The sequence below is a fragment of the Salvia hispanica genome, chromosome 4 (assembly GCF_029641045.1).
Source record: "Salvia hispanica isolate PSC_SH4W2 chromosome 4, Shi_PSC_v1, whole genome shotgun sequence".
In the NCBI taxonomy this organism is placed as follows: domain Eukaryota; kingdom Viridiplantae; phylum Streptophyta; class Magnoliopsida; order Lamiales; family Lamiaceae; genus Salvia; species Salvia hispanica.
In genome coordinates, this window is record NC_142695.1 from 57892744 (window position 1) to 57913397 (window position 20654).

The 20654-nt window shown below is 34.3% G+C and overlaps 1 protein-coding gene and 3 pseudogenes across 2 annotated transcripts; all 4 read left to right on the top strand.

Moving 5' to 3' along the window:
• Positions 1-587: 587 nt before the first annotated feature.
• Positions 588-2090, top strand: LOC148929681 (receptor-like protein EIX2; annotated as a pseudogene).
• Positions 2091-5084: 2994 nt separating this feature from the next.
• LOC125195971 (receptor-like protein EIX2) lies at positions 5085-8223 on the top strand. Its single transcript, XM_048094285.2, has 2 exons — positions 5085-7940; positions 8046-8223. Exon 1 carries the CDS (start codon positions 5171-5173, stop codon positions 7931-7933), a length of 2763 nt encoding a protein of 920 aa, XP_047950242.2. The 5' UTR covers positions 5085-5170; the 3' UTR covers positions 7934-7940; positions 8046-8223.
• A 3893-nt stretch (positions 8224-12116) lies between these two features.
• On the top strand, positions 12117-15180 carry LOC125195972 (receptor-like protein EIX2; annotated as a pseudogene). The gene is made up of 2 exons (XR_007171810.2): positions 12117-14827; positions 14968-15180. The product of XR_007171810.2 is annotated as a receptor-like protein EIX2 (transcript).
• Positions 14822-20461, top strand: LOC148929682 (receptor-like protein EIX2; annotated as a pseudogene).
• The last annotated feature ends 193 nt before the right edge of the window (positions 20462-20654 follow it).

Consider the following 20654-nt stretch of genomic DNA (forward strand, 5'->3'; position numbering starts at 1 on the left):
AAAATTTGGTCAGTCACACTTTTCAAATTTGAAAAACTAAGTCATGAAAAATGAGAATTTTGCAACTAACCCATTCGCCTCGTTTATAAGAAAAATGCAATGACGCGACAACCAGTTTTGAATGCGCAGCAATATTATGATCATGTTAACTCACTTGTTTAGTATACAAGTTTATGCCATGTGTAGCGTGTTTAAAATCTACTGTCACATCACCGCATATTTCGTGGTTTAATTTTCATATTTTGGAAAATGCGACACTGATAAGAATATGACCATCTTTCATGCTTTATTTAGCAATTTTCCCAATAAGTTTTGTTTATTTATAGGAAAATTCTTCGTCATTAAATATTCTTTCGTTGTGTAACTTATGTTATCATTAAATATTTTTTAATATAGTTTAGGATTATAAGTCACACAGTCACACTTCACTTTCTTATTACTATTATCTTTCAAGTTGACATGCATGTAGTCTAATTAAGCAAGTTTAATTTCATTTTAGAAATTCTATTGTTTTATTTTTGCCTATTTAAAGCGTTCGAGTTGTTACAATGGAGTATCAACTTCCATACATCATTAAAGAACGCAGTATGATTTTTAACAAAAGAATAGCAATCAAATTTGTTCTTGTTTTACTTTCATGTGTGTATGTTTCAGGAGACGCACGAGTGAGATGCATTGAGAGTGAGAGAGAAGCTCTTATTAGCTTCAAGAACGGCCTCATCGATAATCATGGTATGCTCTCATCGTGGCGAAACAACGAATGTTGCCAATGGCAAGGTGTTGAGTGGCGAGTGCAACAACACCACTGGCCATGTCATCACCCTCCGGCTTAATGGTATCTATTTGGATGCTGAATTTCAAGGTGAGGTTCATTCTTCGTTGGTTGAGTTGTATCATTTAAACTATCTTGATCTCAGTTGGAACAATTTTGGAGGCATTCCGATCCCGGAATTCATTGGTTCCATGAATCAACTACAAGACTTGCGTCTTTGTAGCTCTAACTTTTCTAGGAGCATTCCTCCCCAGTTAGGGAATCTTACCAACTTACGCTCACTTGACCTTAGTTGGAATTATTTTGAGACTATCCCTCTTTTATTAGGGAACCTTACAAGTCTACGCTCACTTGACCTTAGTGGGAATTGTTTAGGGAACATCCAATGTCGGTTAGAGAATCTTACCAATCTACACTCACTCAATCTCTCGTATAACCATTTGACATCCATGTCCTTTTTTATAGTTAGTTCTGTATTCGAATCACTCGAAACACTACAATTGTCTTTTAATCAATTCACTGGATCGGATCTATGCCAAAACCGAGAACATTTCCTTCATTAGCAGTACTGAATCTTAAGGAAAACAACTTGACAGGTTCCATTCCTCTAAATATAGGCCAACTCTCCAATCTTCAATTTCTAGATCCTTCTCATAATTCTTTCCAAGCTTTAGTTCCTCCAAGTATTGGCCAACTCTCCAAGCTTAAAGATCTAGATCTTTCTCATAATTCTATGGAAGGTTTAGCCTCTAAATCCCACTTCTCCAAGCTTTATAAGTTAAAGTCACTAGATTTATCTTTCAATTCATTGATCATGGATGTTGACTCTAATTGGAGTCCACCTTTTCAGTTGGATAGTATAAATTTGGCCAGGCGCAATGTGGGCCCATATTTTCCAAAATGGCTCCAAACTCAGAGGAATCTGGCGTACCTTAATCTTATTGGTGCAAATATAACACAAGCCCCAAAGTGGTTAGGAAGTATGTCTCCACTTTTAGGGGAATTATGTCTCTCCTACAATCAAATAAGTGGTACAATTCCGAATCTCTCATCCACCTCCATCTACTATATGGATCTTAGTTACAATCAATTCTTAGGTCCTATACCACTATTTCCTGTCAATGCTACGATTATTTTATTGAACGGGAATATGTTATCTGCTTCAGCTTCATCTATTTGCAAATCTCCTCAACGATATTTTGTTCTTGACCTATCAAATAATCAGTTCTCTGGAGAGGTACCCAATTGCTGGGACAAAATGCCAGGATTGAGATACCTCAATCTACCTAACAATAGTTTTTCGGGGGTAATAGCCTAGCCAGTAATATCACATATGATAATTCAGATATTTATATGGTACCCATGAAGAATGGGTGCGTCAATATTCATCATTTCAATGGAAAGGTAAGGAATCAAAATACAAGAAAAATCTTGGGCTTCTCAAACTCATTGATTTATCAAGCAATAGATTGATTGGAAACATTCCCAAATCATTTTCCAATACCAGGAATTTAAATTCCTTAAATCTATCAAGAAATAGTTTGACAGGATATATAATTCCAGATATTGGTAAAATGGAGACGCTAGATTCTCTTGATCTATCTCATAACCGACTCTCGGGCAAGATACCTTCAAGTCTGGCAAAAATACACACTCTTGGCGTTCTTGATTTGGCGAACAACAAGTTGTCTGGAAAAATTCCGACGGGTACTCAACTTCAGAGCTTCAATGCATCGTCTTATGCCGGGAATGATGGACTCTGTGGCAACCCTCTACCGATGTGCGTTGAAGATAGCTTGAGGCCATCCACCACTAATCCAAGGGAAAACATAAATGAGAAAGATGGCAACAGCTTCTCATTTATGCAAAAAGTTGGCATATCAATGGGCTTTGGTTTTATCTTTGGATTTTGGGGAGTTATTGGCTCATTCATACTGAAGAAATCATGGAGAATTGCATTCTTAAACTTATTCGATGCTGCTGGAGATTGATTCTACGTCAGGATTGCTGTGTTTGTATCCAAATGGAGACGAAGCTAAAGCATGCAGGTAATATATATCAACTAGATTTTTTGCTCTTAAATACAGTTTTCAGTTAATTTTCCCAAATAACATAAAATTTACTTGAACCATTTATCTTCACGTTACTTTTAACATATTACAATCAAGATTTGATTTTTTGATTCATAGCATCCTCATTTTTTTCAGCGGTGAAGGCACTTTAACATGGCTTGTGATCTTTCCAAGTTACTATAATTTGGATTGATTGTTCTCAATCTCTTTTGTATGAATTACAGCAATGTACTTTCACTTTGTTTCAATTTCTTGCTTTCGTTTGTAAACTTTATGTTTGGTGTGTATTTGTTTCTTCTAGAAATAAATGTTTGTGTTTTTACTTAGTTTCTTGCCCTTTAAATCCATATCCACACTTTGCAAATGTCAGCTTTGAGTTTTTTCTCAATGATTTTCAACCAAAACAAAGTTAAAATCATATCCCAACATATTCTTGATTGATTTCTTTATATCTTGAATAAATCCTAATTGTAGCCTTATTATTTCCTTCAATCATCAATTTTTTCTTTATTCTAACACCATATAACATCATCAAAATACAAAATACAGTATAAAACCTCAAACTACAAATTCACTAAAACAAATCCAATCTCAAAAATTTCTCCATATCAATTAATCAAATTAATTAACTTATAGCAAAACAAGAAAGGACTAACCTTAATTAAACTTTCCCAATAATCATATACTCCCTCCGTCCACAAAAGTTAGAGCTATTTGTGTATGACATGGGTTTTAATATAGAATTGGTAAAGTAAGAGAGAAGGGGAAAAAAAGTAAGTGAGAAGTAGTGTTAATGGAATGATGTGTAGCGTTATTATTTGTTGAAAACTTTCTATAAATGAATGTCCTCTATTTTTAGTGGACGGCCAAAAATGATAATTGTGCTGTATTTTTTGTGAACGGAGGGAATATTAAAAAAAGTAGAATTATCATATACTTTTACCTGTCATCAAATGAGAGGATCATAGATTAAACAACACAACAAAGGACTAGCCTCGATTACAGAAAAAATAAGTGGTTCATCTGAAATTCGTAATTACTTATTCTGCCTTTGAATTTGAAAATCTATGTGGCTAAATTATCTAAATAAAAACAATGTTTGGTTTAAAAAACCAAATGGGCATTGGAAGTAGAAATGGGCTTTAAACATAAAATCTTGTCAATACTCAATTACTTAAGTTTATCATTCTGTTTTTCTACTTTATTTTTACATAATTTTATTTTATTATGCATAAATATATAATATATTAAGTTTACTAATTCAATTAATGTTAAATGTTGAATTATTTGCATTTAGTTTTAATTCACACAGACCACAATACATCCTACATACTGGGTGACTCAAATCCTTGATTTATAGCTTAGCTTCCGAAGGAAATCTAACTAACCAATTAAATTGTGTATCATCGTCAATATCCTTACGGGGGAATAGAATTATTAATTATTGGTTAGAGACTTATATTGCATTAAATGAGATGAGAAAATTCCAACAACCGACATCTTTTTCCTGGGTCATTTTCAAATTTAAAGTTACAGCATTGGCTTTGAAATTTAAGCTATAGACTTTATTTTTGAGGTCCTCCCAAAATTGTTAGTACAAAATTCAAGATATGTATAATTCTCTAGAATTATTCAAACAAAATATGTAGACTGGTTTCTATACAAAGCTAGATCTTTTAACTTATTTACTAATATAAAATATTAGTTTGATAATTACTTGATCATCAAAATATACATGCGTGTTGGAAGCCTATTGCACAGATTGTTTAGACTGCATATTATAATTTTCTTTACAACTTTAAAATGTATGTTAATATACATAATGTATCTACCTATGTAATTTTAGTTTTGAATGTATAAATATAATCTCAAAAATCTCTGATATTTTAAATATATGCATTTATTCAACAAAATATTATTAGTAGTACTTGTTATTCCATGTTGTATATTTTAAATTTGTTTGCATCTTGAATAGATATTTAACTTATATTGCTTAATATTTTAAATTTATTTGATGATTCGTATTGTCATAACGATCTGTAAAGTGTGAAGTTGATTCCTTTAACTCTTTAAAATTTCACATGGAAAATTATTTAAGTAATTATAATGTTTTAACTTTCATTTATATTTTTGGTGTAGATTGAAAAATGACTATTAGTGTTTGAAAGTTGATTCTAGTCTTTGGTGATCAATATTTCCAACTAACTCCAACCAAAATAATAAATGTAGATCGTTGAACGTATTAGTAAACTCCTCATTTCATTTATGACAAAATGATGTACAACTTCAACTTCATGCATGTACATTTTAATTCGTCAATAAATTGATGAATGGAGTATACAAGAAATACAATTCACTTCCATACATCACTAAAGAGAGTAATATGATTTCTGACAAAAGAACAACAATCAAAATTGTAGTTGTTGTTCTTCTTTTATGTGTGTTTGTTTCAGGAGATGCAGAAGTGAGATGCATTGAGAGTGAGAGAGAAGCTCTTCTAAGCTTCAAGAATGGCCTCATCGATGAGCATGGTATTCTTTCATCGTGGCGAAGCGACGAATGCTGCGAATGGCATGGTGTTGAGTGCAGCAACACCACTGGCCATGTCATCACCCTCCAACTTAATTCACATTATTCTGCAAAGTTGAGAGGTAAGATTGGCTCTTCATTGCTTGAGTTGGATCATTTAAATCATCTTGACCTCAGTCATAATGATTTTGGAGGCATTCCGATCCCAAAATTCATTGGTTCCATGAAACAATTACGACACTTGTCTCTTGAGTTTTGTTATTTTAGTGGGATTATTCCTCCTCAGTTAGGGAAACTTACCAACCTACGCTCACTTGACCTTAGTTGGAATGAATTCGGAGAAATTCCCATCCCACAATTCATTGGTTCCATGAACCAATTACAACACTTGTCTCTTCAATTCTCTATGTTTTCTGGGAGCATTCCTCCTCAGTTAGGGAACCTTACCAACCTACGTTCACTTGACCTTAGTCAGAATGATTTTGGAGGCATTCCGATCCCACAATTCATTGGTTCCATGAAACAATTACAACATCTATACCTTGAGGGTTGTAACTTTTCTGGGAGTATTCCTCCTCAGTTGGGGAATCTTACCAACCTACGCTTACTTGACGTCTCATTCAACTCTTTGTGTTGTGTATCTCTATCTCAACTTGGTATTGTATTTAAATCACTCAAAATACTAGACTTGTCCAATAATCATCTCAACGGATCAATGCCGGACCTGAGAGCATTTCCTTCATTGACAGAATTGGACCTTTCAAACAATAACTTTACCGGTTCCATACCCGTAACTATTGGCCATCTCTCCAAGCTTCATGATCTAGATCTTTCACAAAATTCTTTCAAAGGTTCAGTTCCTCTAAGCATTGGCCAACTCTCAAATCTTCAAAGTCTATATCTTTCTCGTAATTCTTTGGAAGGTTTAGTCTCTGAATCCCACTTCTCCAAGCTTGATAAGTTAAAGTCACTAGATCTATCCTTCAATTCATTCATCTTGGATATTCCCTCTAATTGGACTCCTCCTTTTCAGTTGGATAAATTGAATTTAGCCTGGTGTAAAGTGGGCCCATATTTCCCAAAATGGCTCCAAAGTCAGAGGAATTTGACGTACCTTAATCTCAATGGCACCAATATAACAGATGAAGTCCCTTGGTGGTTGTGGAGTACGTCTCCTTCGTTACAATACTTATTTCTCTCCAACAATCAAATAAGTGGCACAGTTCCGAATCTCTTATCCACCTCCATTGGGTATATGGATCTCAGTTACAATCAATTCCGAGGTCCTATACCATTATTTCCTGTCAATGCTTCGCACATTCAGCTGAATGGAAATATGTTCTCGGGTTCAATTTCATCTCTTTGCAAAACTCCCCATGATTATCTCGAATACTTTGAACTATCAAACAATCAGTTGACAGGAGAGGTTCCCAACTGTTGGGACAAAATGCCAAGCTTGAGATACCTCAATATGGCTAACAATGGTTTTTTGGGTGAAATTCCTTCCTCTTTCGGCAACTTAAAAGAATTACTTGGACTCCTGTTGCATAGTAATGGCTTTTCTGGTTTGTTGCCATACAATTTGAGACAATGCCAAGAATTGACAATCATTGATATTGGAAGAAACAAGCTAACAGGAGAGATCCCTACTTGGATTGGCATGCTGTATCAAATGCAATTTCTAAACTTTCGTGGAAATAAATTGCATGGCAGTATTCCTCCCGAGATATGCAATCTTACTAATATTCAAGTTCTAGATTTATCGATAAACAATCTGTCTTCGATAATACCTGATTGCTTCGACAATTTCACTCTCTTGGCAAGTGAGAGTATCAGTGACACATATGCTTACGTAGGTACTATTGGTACACAGTTTGGAGGCTACGAAACATGGGAGTATCAATATTCCTCATTTCAATGGAAAGGTAAGGAATCAGAATACAGGAAAAATCTCGGGCTTCTCAAACTCATTGATCTTTCAAGCAATAGATTGACTGGGAACATTCCCAAGTCATTTTCCAGTATGAGCAATTTAAATTCCTTGAATCTTTCAAGAAATAGTTTGACGGGTCATATTATTCCAGACATTGGTAAAATGGAGATACTAGATTCTCTTGATCTATCTCATAACCGGCTGTCGGGCAAGATACCTCTAGGTTTGACAAAAATATACACTCTTGGTGTTCTTGATTTGTCGAACAACAATTTGGCTGGAAAAATTCCAACGAGTACACAACTTCAAAGCTTCAATGCATCGTCTTATGCCGGGAATGATGGACTTTGTGGCAACCCTCTACCGATGTGCATTGAAGGTAGCTTGAGGCCATCCACCACTAATCCGATGGATAACATGAATGAGAAAGACGGCAGCTACTTCTCATTTATGCAAGAAGTTGGGATATCAATGGGCTTTGGTTTTATCTTTGGATTTTGGGGAGTTATTGGCTCATTCCTACTGAAGAAATCATGGAGAGTTGCATTCTCTAACTTGTTGGATGCTGTTGGAGATTGGTTTTATGTCAAGATTGTTGTGGTTGTATCCAAATGGAGACGAAGCTGAAATACAGGTAATATTAACTATATTTTTTACTCTTAGATACAGTTGTAGGTTAATTTTCACATATTACAATCAAGATTTGATTTTTTGATTCATAACATCCTTATTTTTTCAGCGGTGAAGGCACTTTAACATTCAATTAAGGTCGAACTCATGGCTTGTTCTCAATCTCTAATTTTTTTATGAATTGCGGCAATGTACTTTCACTTTGTTTCAGTTTCTTGCTTTCATTTGTAAACTTTATATTTGTGTGTATTTGTTTTTTCCTAGAAATGAATGTTTGTGTTTTTATACTGAGTTTCATGCCCTTTAAATCCATATCCACACTTTGCAAATGTCAGCTTTGAGTTTTTTTCAATGATTTTCAACCAAAACAAAGTTAAAATCATATCCTAACATATTCTTGATTGATTTCTTTATTTCTTGAATAAACTCTAATTGTAGCCTTATTTATTTCCTTCAATCACCAATTTTCTCTTTATTCTAATAGCGTATGACATAATTTAAATACAAAATACAGTATAAAACCTCAAACAACAAATTCTGTAAAACAAATCCCATCTCAAAAAATAATTAACTTGTACCAAAACAAGAAAGGACTAACCTTGATTAAAATTTCCCAATAATCATATATAAAAAAAAAAAAAAAAAAAAAAAAAGTAGAATCACCCAAAACAAGAAATCAATCATATGCTTTTAGCTGTCATCAAATGTGAGGGTCATAGATTAAATAACACAACATAGGACTAACCTCGATTACAAAAAAATGAGTGATTCATTGAATTCGTAATTGCTTATTCTGCTTTTGTATTTGTAAATCTCTGTGGCTAAATTATCTAAATTAAAGTAACAGTTTTTTTTTTTTTTAAATATGTTACCCAAATTGATAGTAGTAATTGTAGAACTAAGCATTTAAATGGGCCTTGGAAGAAGAACTGGGCTTTAAACATGCTGGTAGCAGTGGACCTCATGATAGAAAGGGTCAAATTTAACTGGGCTCAAATTGGGCCTCAGAAGTAGAAATGGGCTTTCAACATAAAATCTTGTGTCAATAATTATTCTACTTTTCTACTACTCCATATATTTACATAATTTTATCTTTAATTTTATATTATTATGCGAAAATAGATAATAAATTAAGTTTACTAATTCAATTAATGTTTATAAATATTTTTTAATTTGAATTATTTGGTTTTAGTTTTAGTTCACACATACCCCACTACATCCTACATATTCCTTGAATTAAAAGCTTAGCTTCCGAGGAACATCTAACGAACCAATTAAATTGTGTATCATCGTCAATAACTAGTTGATTGTAACAATTATTAATCCAAATGTGGAGTGAAATTTATAATAAATTATAACGTGATATGACATGACACGACATGAATTTCTTGCATATGTTTATTTAACCTATGACTTGGCCACGCGTATTTTATTTTATATTTTGCACTATAGAAGAATTTCTATCATCAATTAGTACTCAAGTAATTTCCGGGAAAACAAAACATATATAGTGGGTGTAGCCGAGTAGGTAGAATCATTTTGTGGTGCCTTGTATACATAATTAAGATGACTTTTAATTCATAAGAGTCGACTCTAGTCTTTCGTGATCACTTTTTCCAATTGTCTTTCTTTACGACGTACATTCACTTGGATTTTACATTCACCTATAAAATACTCCATCCGTCCACGAAAAATAAAACACATTTGTCATTTTTTTTTCACAAAAAATAAAGCACGTGTCATTTACCCTTCTCCCTTACTCCTAATATGGACCCAACATTCCACTGACAATATTTCTCTCTTACTTTTTTTCTTTTTTCTCTTACTAATAATATGGACCCCACGATTTCTGTCTTATTTTTTTTCCTTCTCACTTACTTTACCAATTCCACAATAAAACCCGTGTCATTCACAGTGTGTCCTATTTTTTGTGAATGGAGGGAGTATGTTCAATGGAAAGCACCACGTGCGAAAAGGTCGGAGACAACGACACACACGGGCCGTGTCTCAGGAAAGTAATTTCACTTTTAAAAACATATCTTCCACAAAATCCATATATTTATGTCCCGGGACAGGGAGTATTTTGCAATTATTGAAAAGTTTCTCTGGTTATTACTGATGAAGTAATTTCCAGGAAACCATGATTTTTAACTTTACATCACCTCGTGTCTTTTTTTTTCATACTGAATTTATCACATGGCTACATTTTTTCTTGTAGTACAATAATTGTTGAAAAAGCTCTCTCGAGTCACATCAATTAGTACGGTAGTCATTTATTGGAAACGACTTGTACTTCGTGAAACTTGACTCAAGTCTTCGTAAATTAATTAGGATAACAACAATGGGATTAAATAAATAGAGTATAAACGTAAAGATATACTTCTCCGATTCATTGTAGTTGAGGCGAAATTTTTTAAAACGGAGTTTAAGAAAGGGATCGATAGTATGTTAAGTAGATAGAGTAATAAGTAAGAAAAGAAAAAAGATAAAGAGAATAAAATATAAAGTGAATAAAGTAGAGGAAATAAAATAAGAAAGAGAAAGTAAGAGTGACAAAAAAGTGTTACTCTTAAAATGATTGACTATGAGAAATTTTCCAAAATAAAAAAAATAGCCCAACTAAATAGCCCAACTATGAGAAAATGGAGGGAGCAATAAAACAAATGGTTCGTTCAATAATGCACTTCAGCTTATTCCTTTCGCTTTTTAGTGATTTTCTCTAAATATCTTTAATTTCCTACCAAAAATCAATTTTTTTTATTTCAAATAAAATGGATCAAATCGTGGCAAGCGTTCATTTCATATTGTTAATTCCAGAGGAGCTTAATAACTCTATTTGCTAATGTTTTCTAGGTTGTAATTTACATATTTGTCGTTTTAATAGCAATAATATTCCCCTCTCAGAAAATGATTGCCACACAGACATATACTATTTGCCTAGTGCTTTGTAGGGCCAAATTTTGAAATTAGATCTATATGCAATTTATAAAATCGATATCGTTAATGTAGAATGCCGGTTATCTTGAAAATTTAATATTAAAATAATTAAACAATATGTTACTCGTAGATATTATTTTATTAACAACTTATATCATTACATTATATTAATAATAATATGGAGCTCATTCTTCACTAGCATTATTTATACTATTATTTATCTCTTTATTTCTTTACCAATTATACATTAAAACTCGTATTGAACCAAATATTTATACTTTTCAGAAACACGGAGGGAGTAGATATTTTTTTTAGTATGTTTTTCGAATATATACCACGTATATTTAATCTTGTACTCTATTTTGTATTTATTCCACTATCTCTCAAAATAGTTTACTTTTCCTTTTAAAGTCTGTTTCCTAAGATTCCACTTTCATATTGGATAATTATATTATCAAAGAATAAAGTACGGGGTATAACATTTCCAATAAAAACTACTCCTTCCTTCCACTTCATACTAGTGGAAGCATTTCTTTTCAGTATGGTGATTAAAAAGAAAGTTTGTAATGTATTAAATAAAAAGATAATAAAATAAGAGAGGGAAAAAAGTAAAGAGAATAAAGTAAAAGAGAGGGAAAAATAAGTGAAAAGAAATATGTTGTATTACTCCACTACTATGGAACGTACCAAAATGAAAAAAAATGACTCCACCACTATGAAACGGAGGGTGTATAATACATACGATGATTATCGTGAAAAACAGTGTCGGCTACAAAAGAACCCCCGATATATTTATGCATTTATCCTTACATTGCAAATATAATTATTTAGTGATCTTAAATAATTTTTATACATAAATTTATGGTAAAAATATGAAAACTATAAAAATAAATAAATGGAGAATGAATATATATATCATATAGATGAAGAATCTGTATATAAATGGAAACAATAAGCATAATAAATTGGTGATCTGCCATCTACCCGTATAAAAAAAAAAAAAAAAAAGACTTTTAATTCGTGAGAGTTGACTCCAGTCTTTGGTGATCAGTGATCACTTTTTCTAATTGCTTTACTATCTGTCTTTTTCGTTGATTTCGAACCCATTTCTTACGCCTCTATTACACTGTCTAATCATTCATTATGTCCAAATTTCATGTTTACGCCTCTATTTAAAGCGTTGGAGTTGATACAATGGTTATCCCACAAAAATAATTCATTTCCATCCATCACTAAAGAAAGTATGATTTCTAAAAAAAGAATAGCGATCAAATTTGTTTTTGTTGTTCTTTCCTATTTGCTTGTTTCAGGATATGCAAAAGTGAGATGCACAGAGAGTGAGAGGGAAGCTCTTCTAACATTCAAGAATGGCCTCATCGACGAGCAAGGTGTTCTCTCGTCATGGCGAGGCAACGAATGCTGCAAATGGCGAGGTGTTGAGTGTAGCAACACCACTGGCCACGTTATCACCCTCCAGATTTATATGGATTATGTTGGTGAATTGCAAGGTGAGGTTCGTTCTTCATTGCTTGAGTTGCACCATTTAAACTCTCTTGCCCTTTCTTCGATCTATTTTGGAGGCATTCCTATGCAGGAATTCATTGGTTCCATGAAACATTTACAACACTTGTCTCTTAGTGGTTGTAACTTTTCTGGAAGCATTCCTTCTCAGTTAGGGAACCTTACCAACCTAAGCACACTTGACCTCAGTGGAAATTATTTCGGAGGCATTCCTTTCCCGGAATTCATTGGCTCCATGAAACAATTACAACACTTGTCTCTTAGAGGTTGTAACTTTTCTGGAAGCATTCCTCCTCAGTTAGGGAACCTTACCAACCTACGCACACTTGACCTCAGTGGGAATTATTTTGGAGGCATTCCTTTCCCGGAATTCATTGGCTCCACGAAACAATTACAACACTTGTCTCTTAGCTGTTGTAACTTTTCTGGAAGCATTCCTCCTCAGTTAGGGAACCTTACCCACCTATGCACACTCGATCTCTCGCATAATTCTTTGAGTTCCATATCTCCTTTTATGTTTGGTTCCGTATTTGGATCACTCGAAACGTTGCACTTGTCTGATAATCAATTCACTGGTTTAATGCCAAGCCTGAGAGTGTTTCCTTCATTGATAGAACTAGACCTTTCAAAAAATAACTTTACAGGCTCTGTTCCTCTAAGTATTGGCCAACTCTCCAAGCTTCAACTTCTAGATCTTTCTCATAATTCTTTGGAAGGTTTAGTTCCTCCAAGTATTGGCCAACTCTCCGAGCTTCAGTTTCTAGATCTTTCTTATAATTCGTTGAAAGGTTTAATCTCTGAATCCCATTTCATAAAGCTTAACAAGTTATATAGACTTGATTTATCCTTCAATCCACTATTGATGTTGGATAACGCCCCTGATTGGAGTCCTCCTTTTCAGTTGAATTATATAAATTTAGCCAGGTGCAATGTGGGCCAATTTCCAAAATGGATTCAAACTCAGATGAATTTGTTTCACCTTGATCTCAGTGGTGCCAATATAACAGATGAAGCCCCAATATGGTTGTGGAATATGTCTTCTTCATTACATTACTTATATCTTTACGAGAATCAAATAAGTGGTACAGTTCCAAATATCTCATCCATGTCCATTTGGTGTATGGATCTTAGTTACAATCAATTCTCCACCATTTCCTGTCAATGCTTCTGTTGTTTTATTGAGTGGAAATATGTTCTCTGGTTCAATTTCATCTATTTGCAAAACTCACCAAAAGAACCTTAACTATCTTGACCTCTCCAGTAATCAGTTGGAAGGGGAGGTTCCCAACTGCTGGGAGAATATGCCCAACTTGGAGATCCTTAATTTGCCTAACAATAACTTTTCGGGTGAAATTCCTTTCTCTTTGGGCGGTTTACCAGATCTTAGTACACTACGGATGCATGGTAATAATTTATGTGGTGAATTGCCTAATAGTTTGAGACTTTCTCAAAGATTGAGTTTCATTGATGTTGAAGGAAACAAGTTGACAGGAGAGATCCCATTTTGGATTGGCCAGCTGTATGAATTGTTCTTTCTAAACCTTCGTGGAAATAAATTGCACGGAAGTATTCCTTCCGAGATATGCAATCTTACTAATATTCAAGTTCTGGATTTGTCTATAAACAATCTATCTTGGATAATACCTGATTGCTTCAACAAATTTACTGCCTTGTCGAGCAAGGAGGTGCCAATGGATGCCCGTCAATTTGTATATGGTTCTTTTTCAGTAATGTCTGTTGCATTCCGGCACAATTATCTTGCACCTCATATTGAGCGCTTTGGATATTCATCATTACATTGGAAAGGTAAGGAACGTGAGTATTGGGAAAATATCATGTTTCTCAAACTCATTGATTTTTCGAGCAATAGATTGACCGGAAACATTCCCAAATCATTTTCCACTATGAGAGGATTGATATCCTTGAATTTGTCAAGAAATAGTTTGACCGGGCATATAATTCCAGATATTGGTAATATGCATATGCTAGATTCTCTTGATCTATCTCATAACCAACTCTTGGGCAAGATACCTACAAGTTTGGCAGAAATACACACTCTTGGTTTTCTTGATCTGTCGAACAACAATTTGTCCGGAAAAATCCCAACGGGTACTCAACTGCAGAGCTTCAATGCATCATCTTATGCTGATAATGATGGACTATGTGGCGACCCTCTGCCAAACTGCCCCACCAATAATCCATGGGACAACATGAATGAGAAAGATGGCAACAACTTCTCATTTATGGAAGAAGTTGGCATATCAATGGGCTTTGGTTTTATCTTTGGATTTTGGGGAGTCATTGGTTCATTCATACTGAAGAAGTCATGGAGAATTGCATTCTTCAACTTCTTTGATGCTGCTGGAGATTGGTTCTACGTTAGGATTGTTGTGTTCGTATCCAAATGGAAATGGAGATGAAGATGAAATGCAGGTAATGTTTTGTTGCGCTTAAGTAAAGTTTCCGGCTAATTTTCGCAAATAACATAAAATTTACTACAACTTTCACATTACTTTTACAATATTACAATCGAGATTTGATAATTGGATTCATAACATCCCCATTTTTTTCAGCGGTGAAAGTTGAAACTGCACGCATTGGTGTTTAATTAAAGTGAACGACGCTCAGGACCAGTGATCTTTCCAAGTTAATGTAGTAATTTTGTTGTTTTTATCATCTCTTTTTGTGTGAATTGTGTCAATCTTATTTCACCTTATTTAGTTATTTTTCCTTTGGTTTGTATTTGTTTTCTTCTATAAATGAATGTTTGTGTTTTTATAATTTTAGCACTTTGTTTGCATAGAAGGAAAATGCTATGCATATGCGCTATAATTAGTGTTAAGTATAAGTTTAATATAGAGTTTCTGATAAATAAATAAACAACATTTTGAAATATCCATGCCAATCCATATGCTACCACTACTAAATTTAATTAATTTGAGTGTAACAAACCCATGATGAGAACTCATAAGACGATAGACTGAAACTGAAAGAAAAATCAATCGAACCTAAATATAGAGCATGGGCCAAAATCATGTTAAGCAATAAAACCATGGGCCAATTTGGTTGCTTTAATAAATCAGCCCAATACGTTATTGGGCTATGATACTTTCATTTTGGTAGATTTTGTCCATTAAATTATACTCATTCTATCCATAAAATATATTCCTTTTCTATTTTAATCCTTTCCATAAAAATTAGTCTTACTTCTATTTACATTATATAAAAATAATTTGATTTACTGATACGAGCACAAATCAACAAGCATATCTATCTACCACATCTTATTATTTAGTGTATTATTAATTCATCATATCTTCCATATAGTATTATTTTGATCATATCTTCCATATAGTATTATTTTGTTGTTAAGTATATCTTCCATATAGTATTATTTTGATCATATCTTCCATATAGTATTATTTTGTTGTTAAGTAAGTCGAGGGTAATTCTATTATAAATAGGAGACATTGTTATCATTCAAACTAATGAGTAAATGAATTTATATTAATATGCGTTAACCCCACAAAGCTCTGGTACTCGATACGATTCCCACCTTTTGTTATACTTTTATAATTTTAATAAAAGGAACAATGACATATTAATATTATTATACGTATAATATTTTTAAATATTATACTCTATATTATTATTTGGTGCTTCTTACCTTCAACTATTTGTTTTGTTATTCTATAAAGGGTTCAAACCTCACCAACCGCTGGGAGACTTTTGGGCCTTAATCTGCAAGTCCGTCGAGTAGGATTAATCCGATTCCGCTGAAGGTGGATTCGCAACACCTGTGGTCAAACCAAAAAAAATAAAGCTATGCAGTCATGCAATCTGCAAATCATGATTGAATGATTTGCGGCCCGTACTCAGACCCGAATTCGTATAACATAACCAACAATCACATTTAAACAAACATAGGCATGACATAACAGTTAAACCACCCTTATAACACCGAACGATATTTTGATAAAATAAAGAGAGTTTTTAAAGTAAAGCCCACCTCGACTGCTTAGTTTTCAAGTAGTTTCTTTTCCGTTATCCGGCTTCGCAACCAAAGTCTCCCTTTTTAATCACATAGGCACATGGCACAAATTAGGTTCAATACTACTCTTACTCATGCATGTCTCATTACTTTTTCCCTCTTCCCAACGATCTATCTTATCATTACTAATTAATCAAGATCATGTTTATCACACAAGATTAATTAACCAACCAACACACACACTACACAACACAACACACACACACACGCGGCACACACATACACACACCCACACGGCACACACACACATACATGTTCCCACATCCCTTTTTATCCCTTTTTTCACTCAACCAAGATGCATGAGGGTTCAAGAAGACCGATTAATCGGTTAGAAGAAGAAAAAGAAGAAGTAGAAGGAGAGCAAGTATAATTCTTAAACAAAATACCTTCTAGAGGAAAAACGATCGGTGGAAAACAAGTATTAGCCTTGATCCTTCAAAGTTCTTGGATCAAAATTCAATTCTTCTCCAAAAGATAGCAAAATATTGGAGAGTAGAAGAAGAAAATTTGAGAGAGTGAGTGGGGTAGTGGGGGCCGAAAATATGGGGTTTAGGGTTGGGGTCTTCTCTCATTTATAGAGTCCAAAAAGATCTATAGAGTATATGGTAAGATTTTATTCTCCATAATCAAATAAATTAATATTGTGAAGTAGGGAAGAAGAATTAACAAAAATAGATTAGGGTACTAGGCATGAGATTTTCGAAAATATGGCCTTCCAAAAAGCCAAGATTTTGTTTTGGTATTTTTCCATATAGAATAAAATATCATGGAGCAAAATAAAAATAAGGAAAATCCTCCATGAAGCAAGGTAAGGGGCGATTTCTAGCCCTTTTAAATAAGGCATGGATTTTTGAATACTAACTAAAATAAAGTAAGGCAAGATCTCTTGAAGTATGGAAAGATTTGGTAGAATAATTAAATTCTAGGTATGGAAGGAAATCAAACAAGGGATCAATTAAATAGGCAAAATAATATTTCCTTCCTACATGTGTGATTTTCGAAAATCACCTAGGAAAAATATGGGGCTCGATTTTCCTCCTTTAAAATAAGGAAATAATTGGCTCTTTGATTTTAAATTGGATAAATATCCCAAAGGTCAAATTATATCTGGAAAAATAGAAATCCTCTTCAAAAAGGGGGCTAGGGTTCGAAAATTATGAGGATTAGGGTGACTAGTATTTATGGAAATTTTCTCTAATATTCTCACTCACCCTTAAACAAATAATTTATCACATAATCAATAAATAAATCATATGCCACATCATTAAATCAAATAGTTTGACTTTTCAAACTTTCAACACAAACTCATATCAGGAAATAAAAGCATTCTCGATTCCACGTCATCAACAATTAATTCTAGGGCTCTAAAATTAGGGTTCTAAGTTCTGGGGTGTTACACATTGAGAGTGAGAGAGAAGCTCTTCTTAGCTTCAAGAATGGCCTCATCGATGAGCATGGTATTCTTTCATCGTGGCGAAGCGACGAATGCTGCGAATGGCATGGTGTTGAGTGCAGCAACACCACTGGCCATGTCATCACCCTCCAACTTAATTCACATTATTCTGCAAAGTTGAGAGGTAAGATTGGCTCTTCATTGCATGAGTTGGATCATTTAAATCATCTTGACCTCAGTCATAATGATTTTGGAGGCATTCCTATCCCAAAATTCATTGGTTCCATGAAACAATTACGACACTTGTCTCTTGAGAATTATTATTTTAGTGGGATTATTCCTCCTCAGTTAGGGAAACTTACCAACCTACGCTCACTTGACCTTAGTTGGAATGAATTCGGAGAAATTCCCATCCCACAATTCATTGGTTCCATGAACCAATTACAACACTTGTCTCTTCAATTCTCTATGTTTTCTGAGAGCATTCCTCCTCAGTTAGGGAACCTTACCAACCTACGTTCACTTGACCTTAGTCAGAATGATTTTGGAGGCATTCCGATACCAGAATTCATTGGTTCCATGAAACAATTACAACATCTATACCTTGGGGGTTGTAACTTTTCTGGGAGTATTCCTCCTCAGTTGGGGAATCTTACCAACCTACGCTTACTTGACGTCTCATTCAACTCTTTGTGTTGTGTATCTCTATCTCAACTTGGTATTGTATTTAAATCACTCAAAATACTAGACTTGTCCAATAATCATCTCAACGGATCAATGCCGGACCTGAGAGCATTTCCTTCATTGACAGAATTCGACCTTTCAAACAATAACTTTACCGGTTCCATACCCGTAACTATTGGCCATCTCTCCATGCTTCAAGATCTAGATCTTTCACAAAATTCTTTCAAAGGTTCAGTTCCTCTAAGCATTGGCCAACTCTCAAAGCTTCAAAGTCTATATCTTTCTCATAATTCTTTGGAAGGTTTAGTCTCTGAATCCCACTTCTCCAAGCTTCATAAGTTAAAGTCACTAGATCTATCCTTCAATTCATTCATCTTGGATATTCCCTCTAATTGGACTCCTCCTTTTCAGTTGGATAAATTGAATTTAGCCTGGTGCAGAGTGGGCCCATATTTTCCAAAATGGCTTCAAACTCAGAGGAATTTGACATACCTTAATCTCAATGGCACCCATATAACAGATGAAGTCCCCTGGTGGTTGTGGAGTACTTCTCCCTCGTTACAATACTTATTTCTCTCCTACAATCAAATAAGTGGCACAGTTCCGAATCTCTTATCCACCTCCATTAGGTATATGGATCTCAGTTACAATCAATTCCGAGGTCCTATACCATTATTTCCTTTCAATGCTTCGCACATTCAGCTGAATGGAAATATGTTCTCGGGTTCAATTTCATCTCTTTGCAAAACTCCCCATGATTATCTCGAATACTTTGAACTATCAAACAATCAGTTGACAGGAGAGGTTCCCAACTGTTGGGACAAAATGCCAAGCTTGAGATACCTCAATTTGGCTAACAATGGTTTTTTGGGTGAAATTCCTTCCTCTTTCGGCAACTTAAAAGAATTACTTGGACTCCTGTTGCATAGTAATGGCTTTTCTGGTTTGTTGCCTTACAATTTGAGACAATGCCAAGAATTAAGAATCATTGATATTGGAAGAAACAAGCTAACAGGAGAGCTACCATCTTGGATTGGCAAGGTGTATCAGATGCAATTTCTAAACTTTCGTGGAAATAAATTGCATGGCAGTATTCCTCCCGAGATATGCAATCTTACTAATGTTCAAGTTCTGGATTTATCGATAAACAATCTGTCTTCGATAATACCTGATTGCTTCGACAATTTCACTCTCTTGGCAAGTGAGAGTACCAGTGGCACATATGCTTATGTTAATACTATTGGTACACGGTTTGGAGGCTAAGAAACATGGGAGTATGCATATTCATCATTTCAATGGAAAGGTAAATCTCGGGCTTCTCAAACTCATTGATTTTTCAAGCAATAGATTGACTGGGAACATTCCCAAGTCATTTTCCAGTATGAGCAATTTAAATTCCTTGAATCTTTCAAGAAATAGTTTGACGGGTCATATTATTTCGGACATTGGGAAAATGGGGATACTAGATTCTCTTGATCTATCTCATAACCATTTCTCTGGCAAGATACCTACAAGTCTAGCTGAAATACACACTCTTGGTGTTCTTGATTTGTCGAACAATAATTTGTGTGGAAAATTTCCAACGAGTACTCAACTTCAGAGCTTCAATGCTTCGTCTTATGCCGGGAATGATGGACTTTGTGGCAATCCTCTATTGATGTGCATTGAACATAGCTTGAGGCCATCCACCACTAATCCGGTGGATAACACGAATGAGAAAGACGGCAACAACTTCTCATTTATGCAAGAAGTTGGCATATCAATGGACTTTTGTTTTATCTTTGGATTTTGGGGAGTTATTGGCTCATTCATACTGAAGAAATCATGGAGAGTTGCATTCTCTAACTTGTTAGATGCTGTTGGAGATTGGTTTTATGTCAAGATTGTTGTGGTTGTATCCAAATGGTGACGAAGCTGAAATGCAGGTATACATTTTTTACTCTTTGATACAGTTCTAGGTTAATTTTCGCAAATAACATACTCCCTCAGTACCTGAAAGTTTTTCCTATTTTTCCGTTTCCATTTCCGTTCGTCCCACAAAATTTGTCTCATTTCATTATGCACAATTTTTGGTAGTGGAGGTCATATTCTACAAACCCATTCCTACTCACATTTTATTATAAAATTAATGT

Coding starts and splice junctions, on each gene's coding strand:
- LOC125195971 (XM_048094285.2), top strand. CDS start 5,171: ATGAATGGAGTATACAAGAAATACAATTCACTTCCATACATCACTAAA.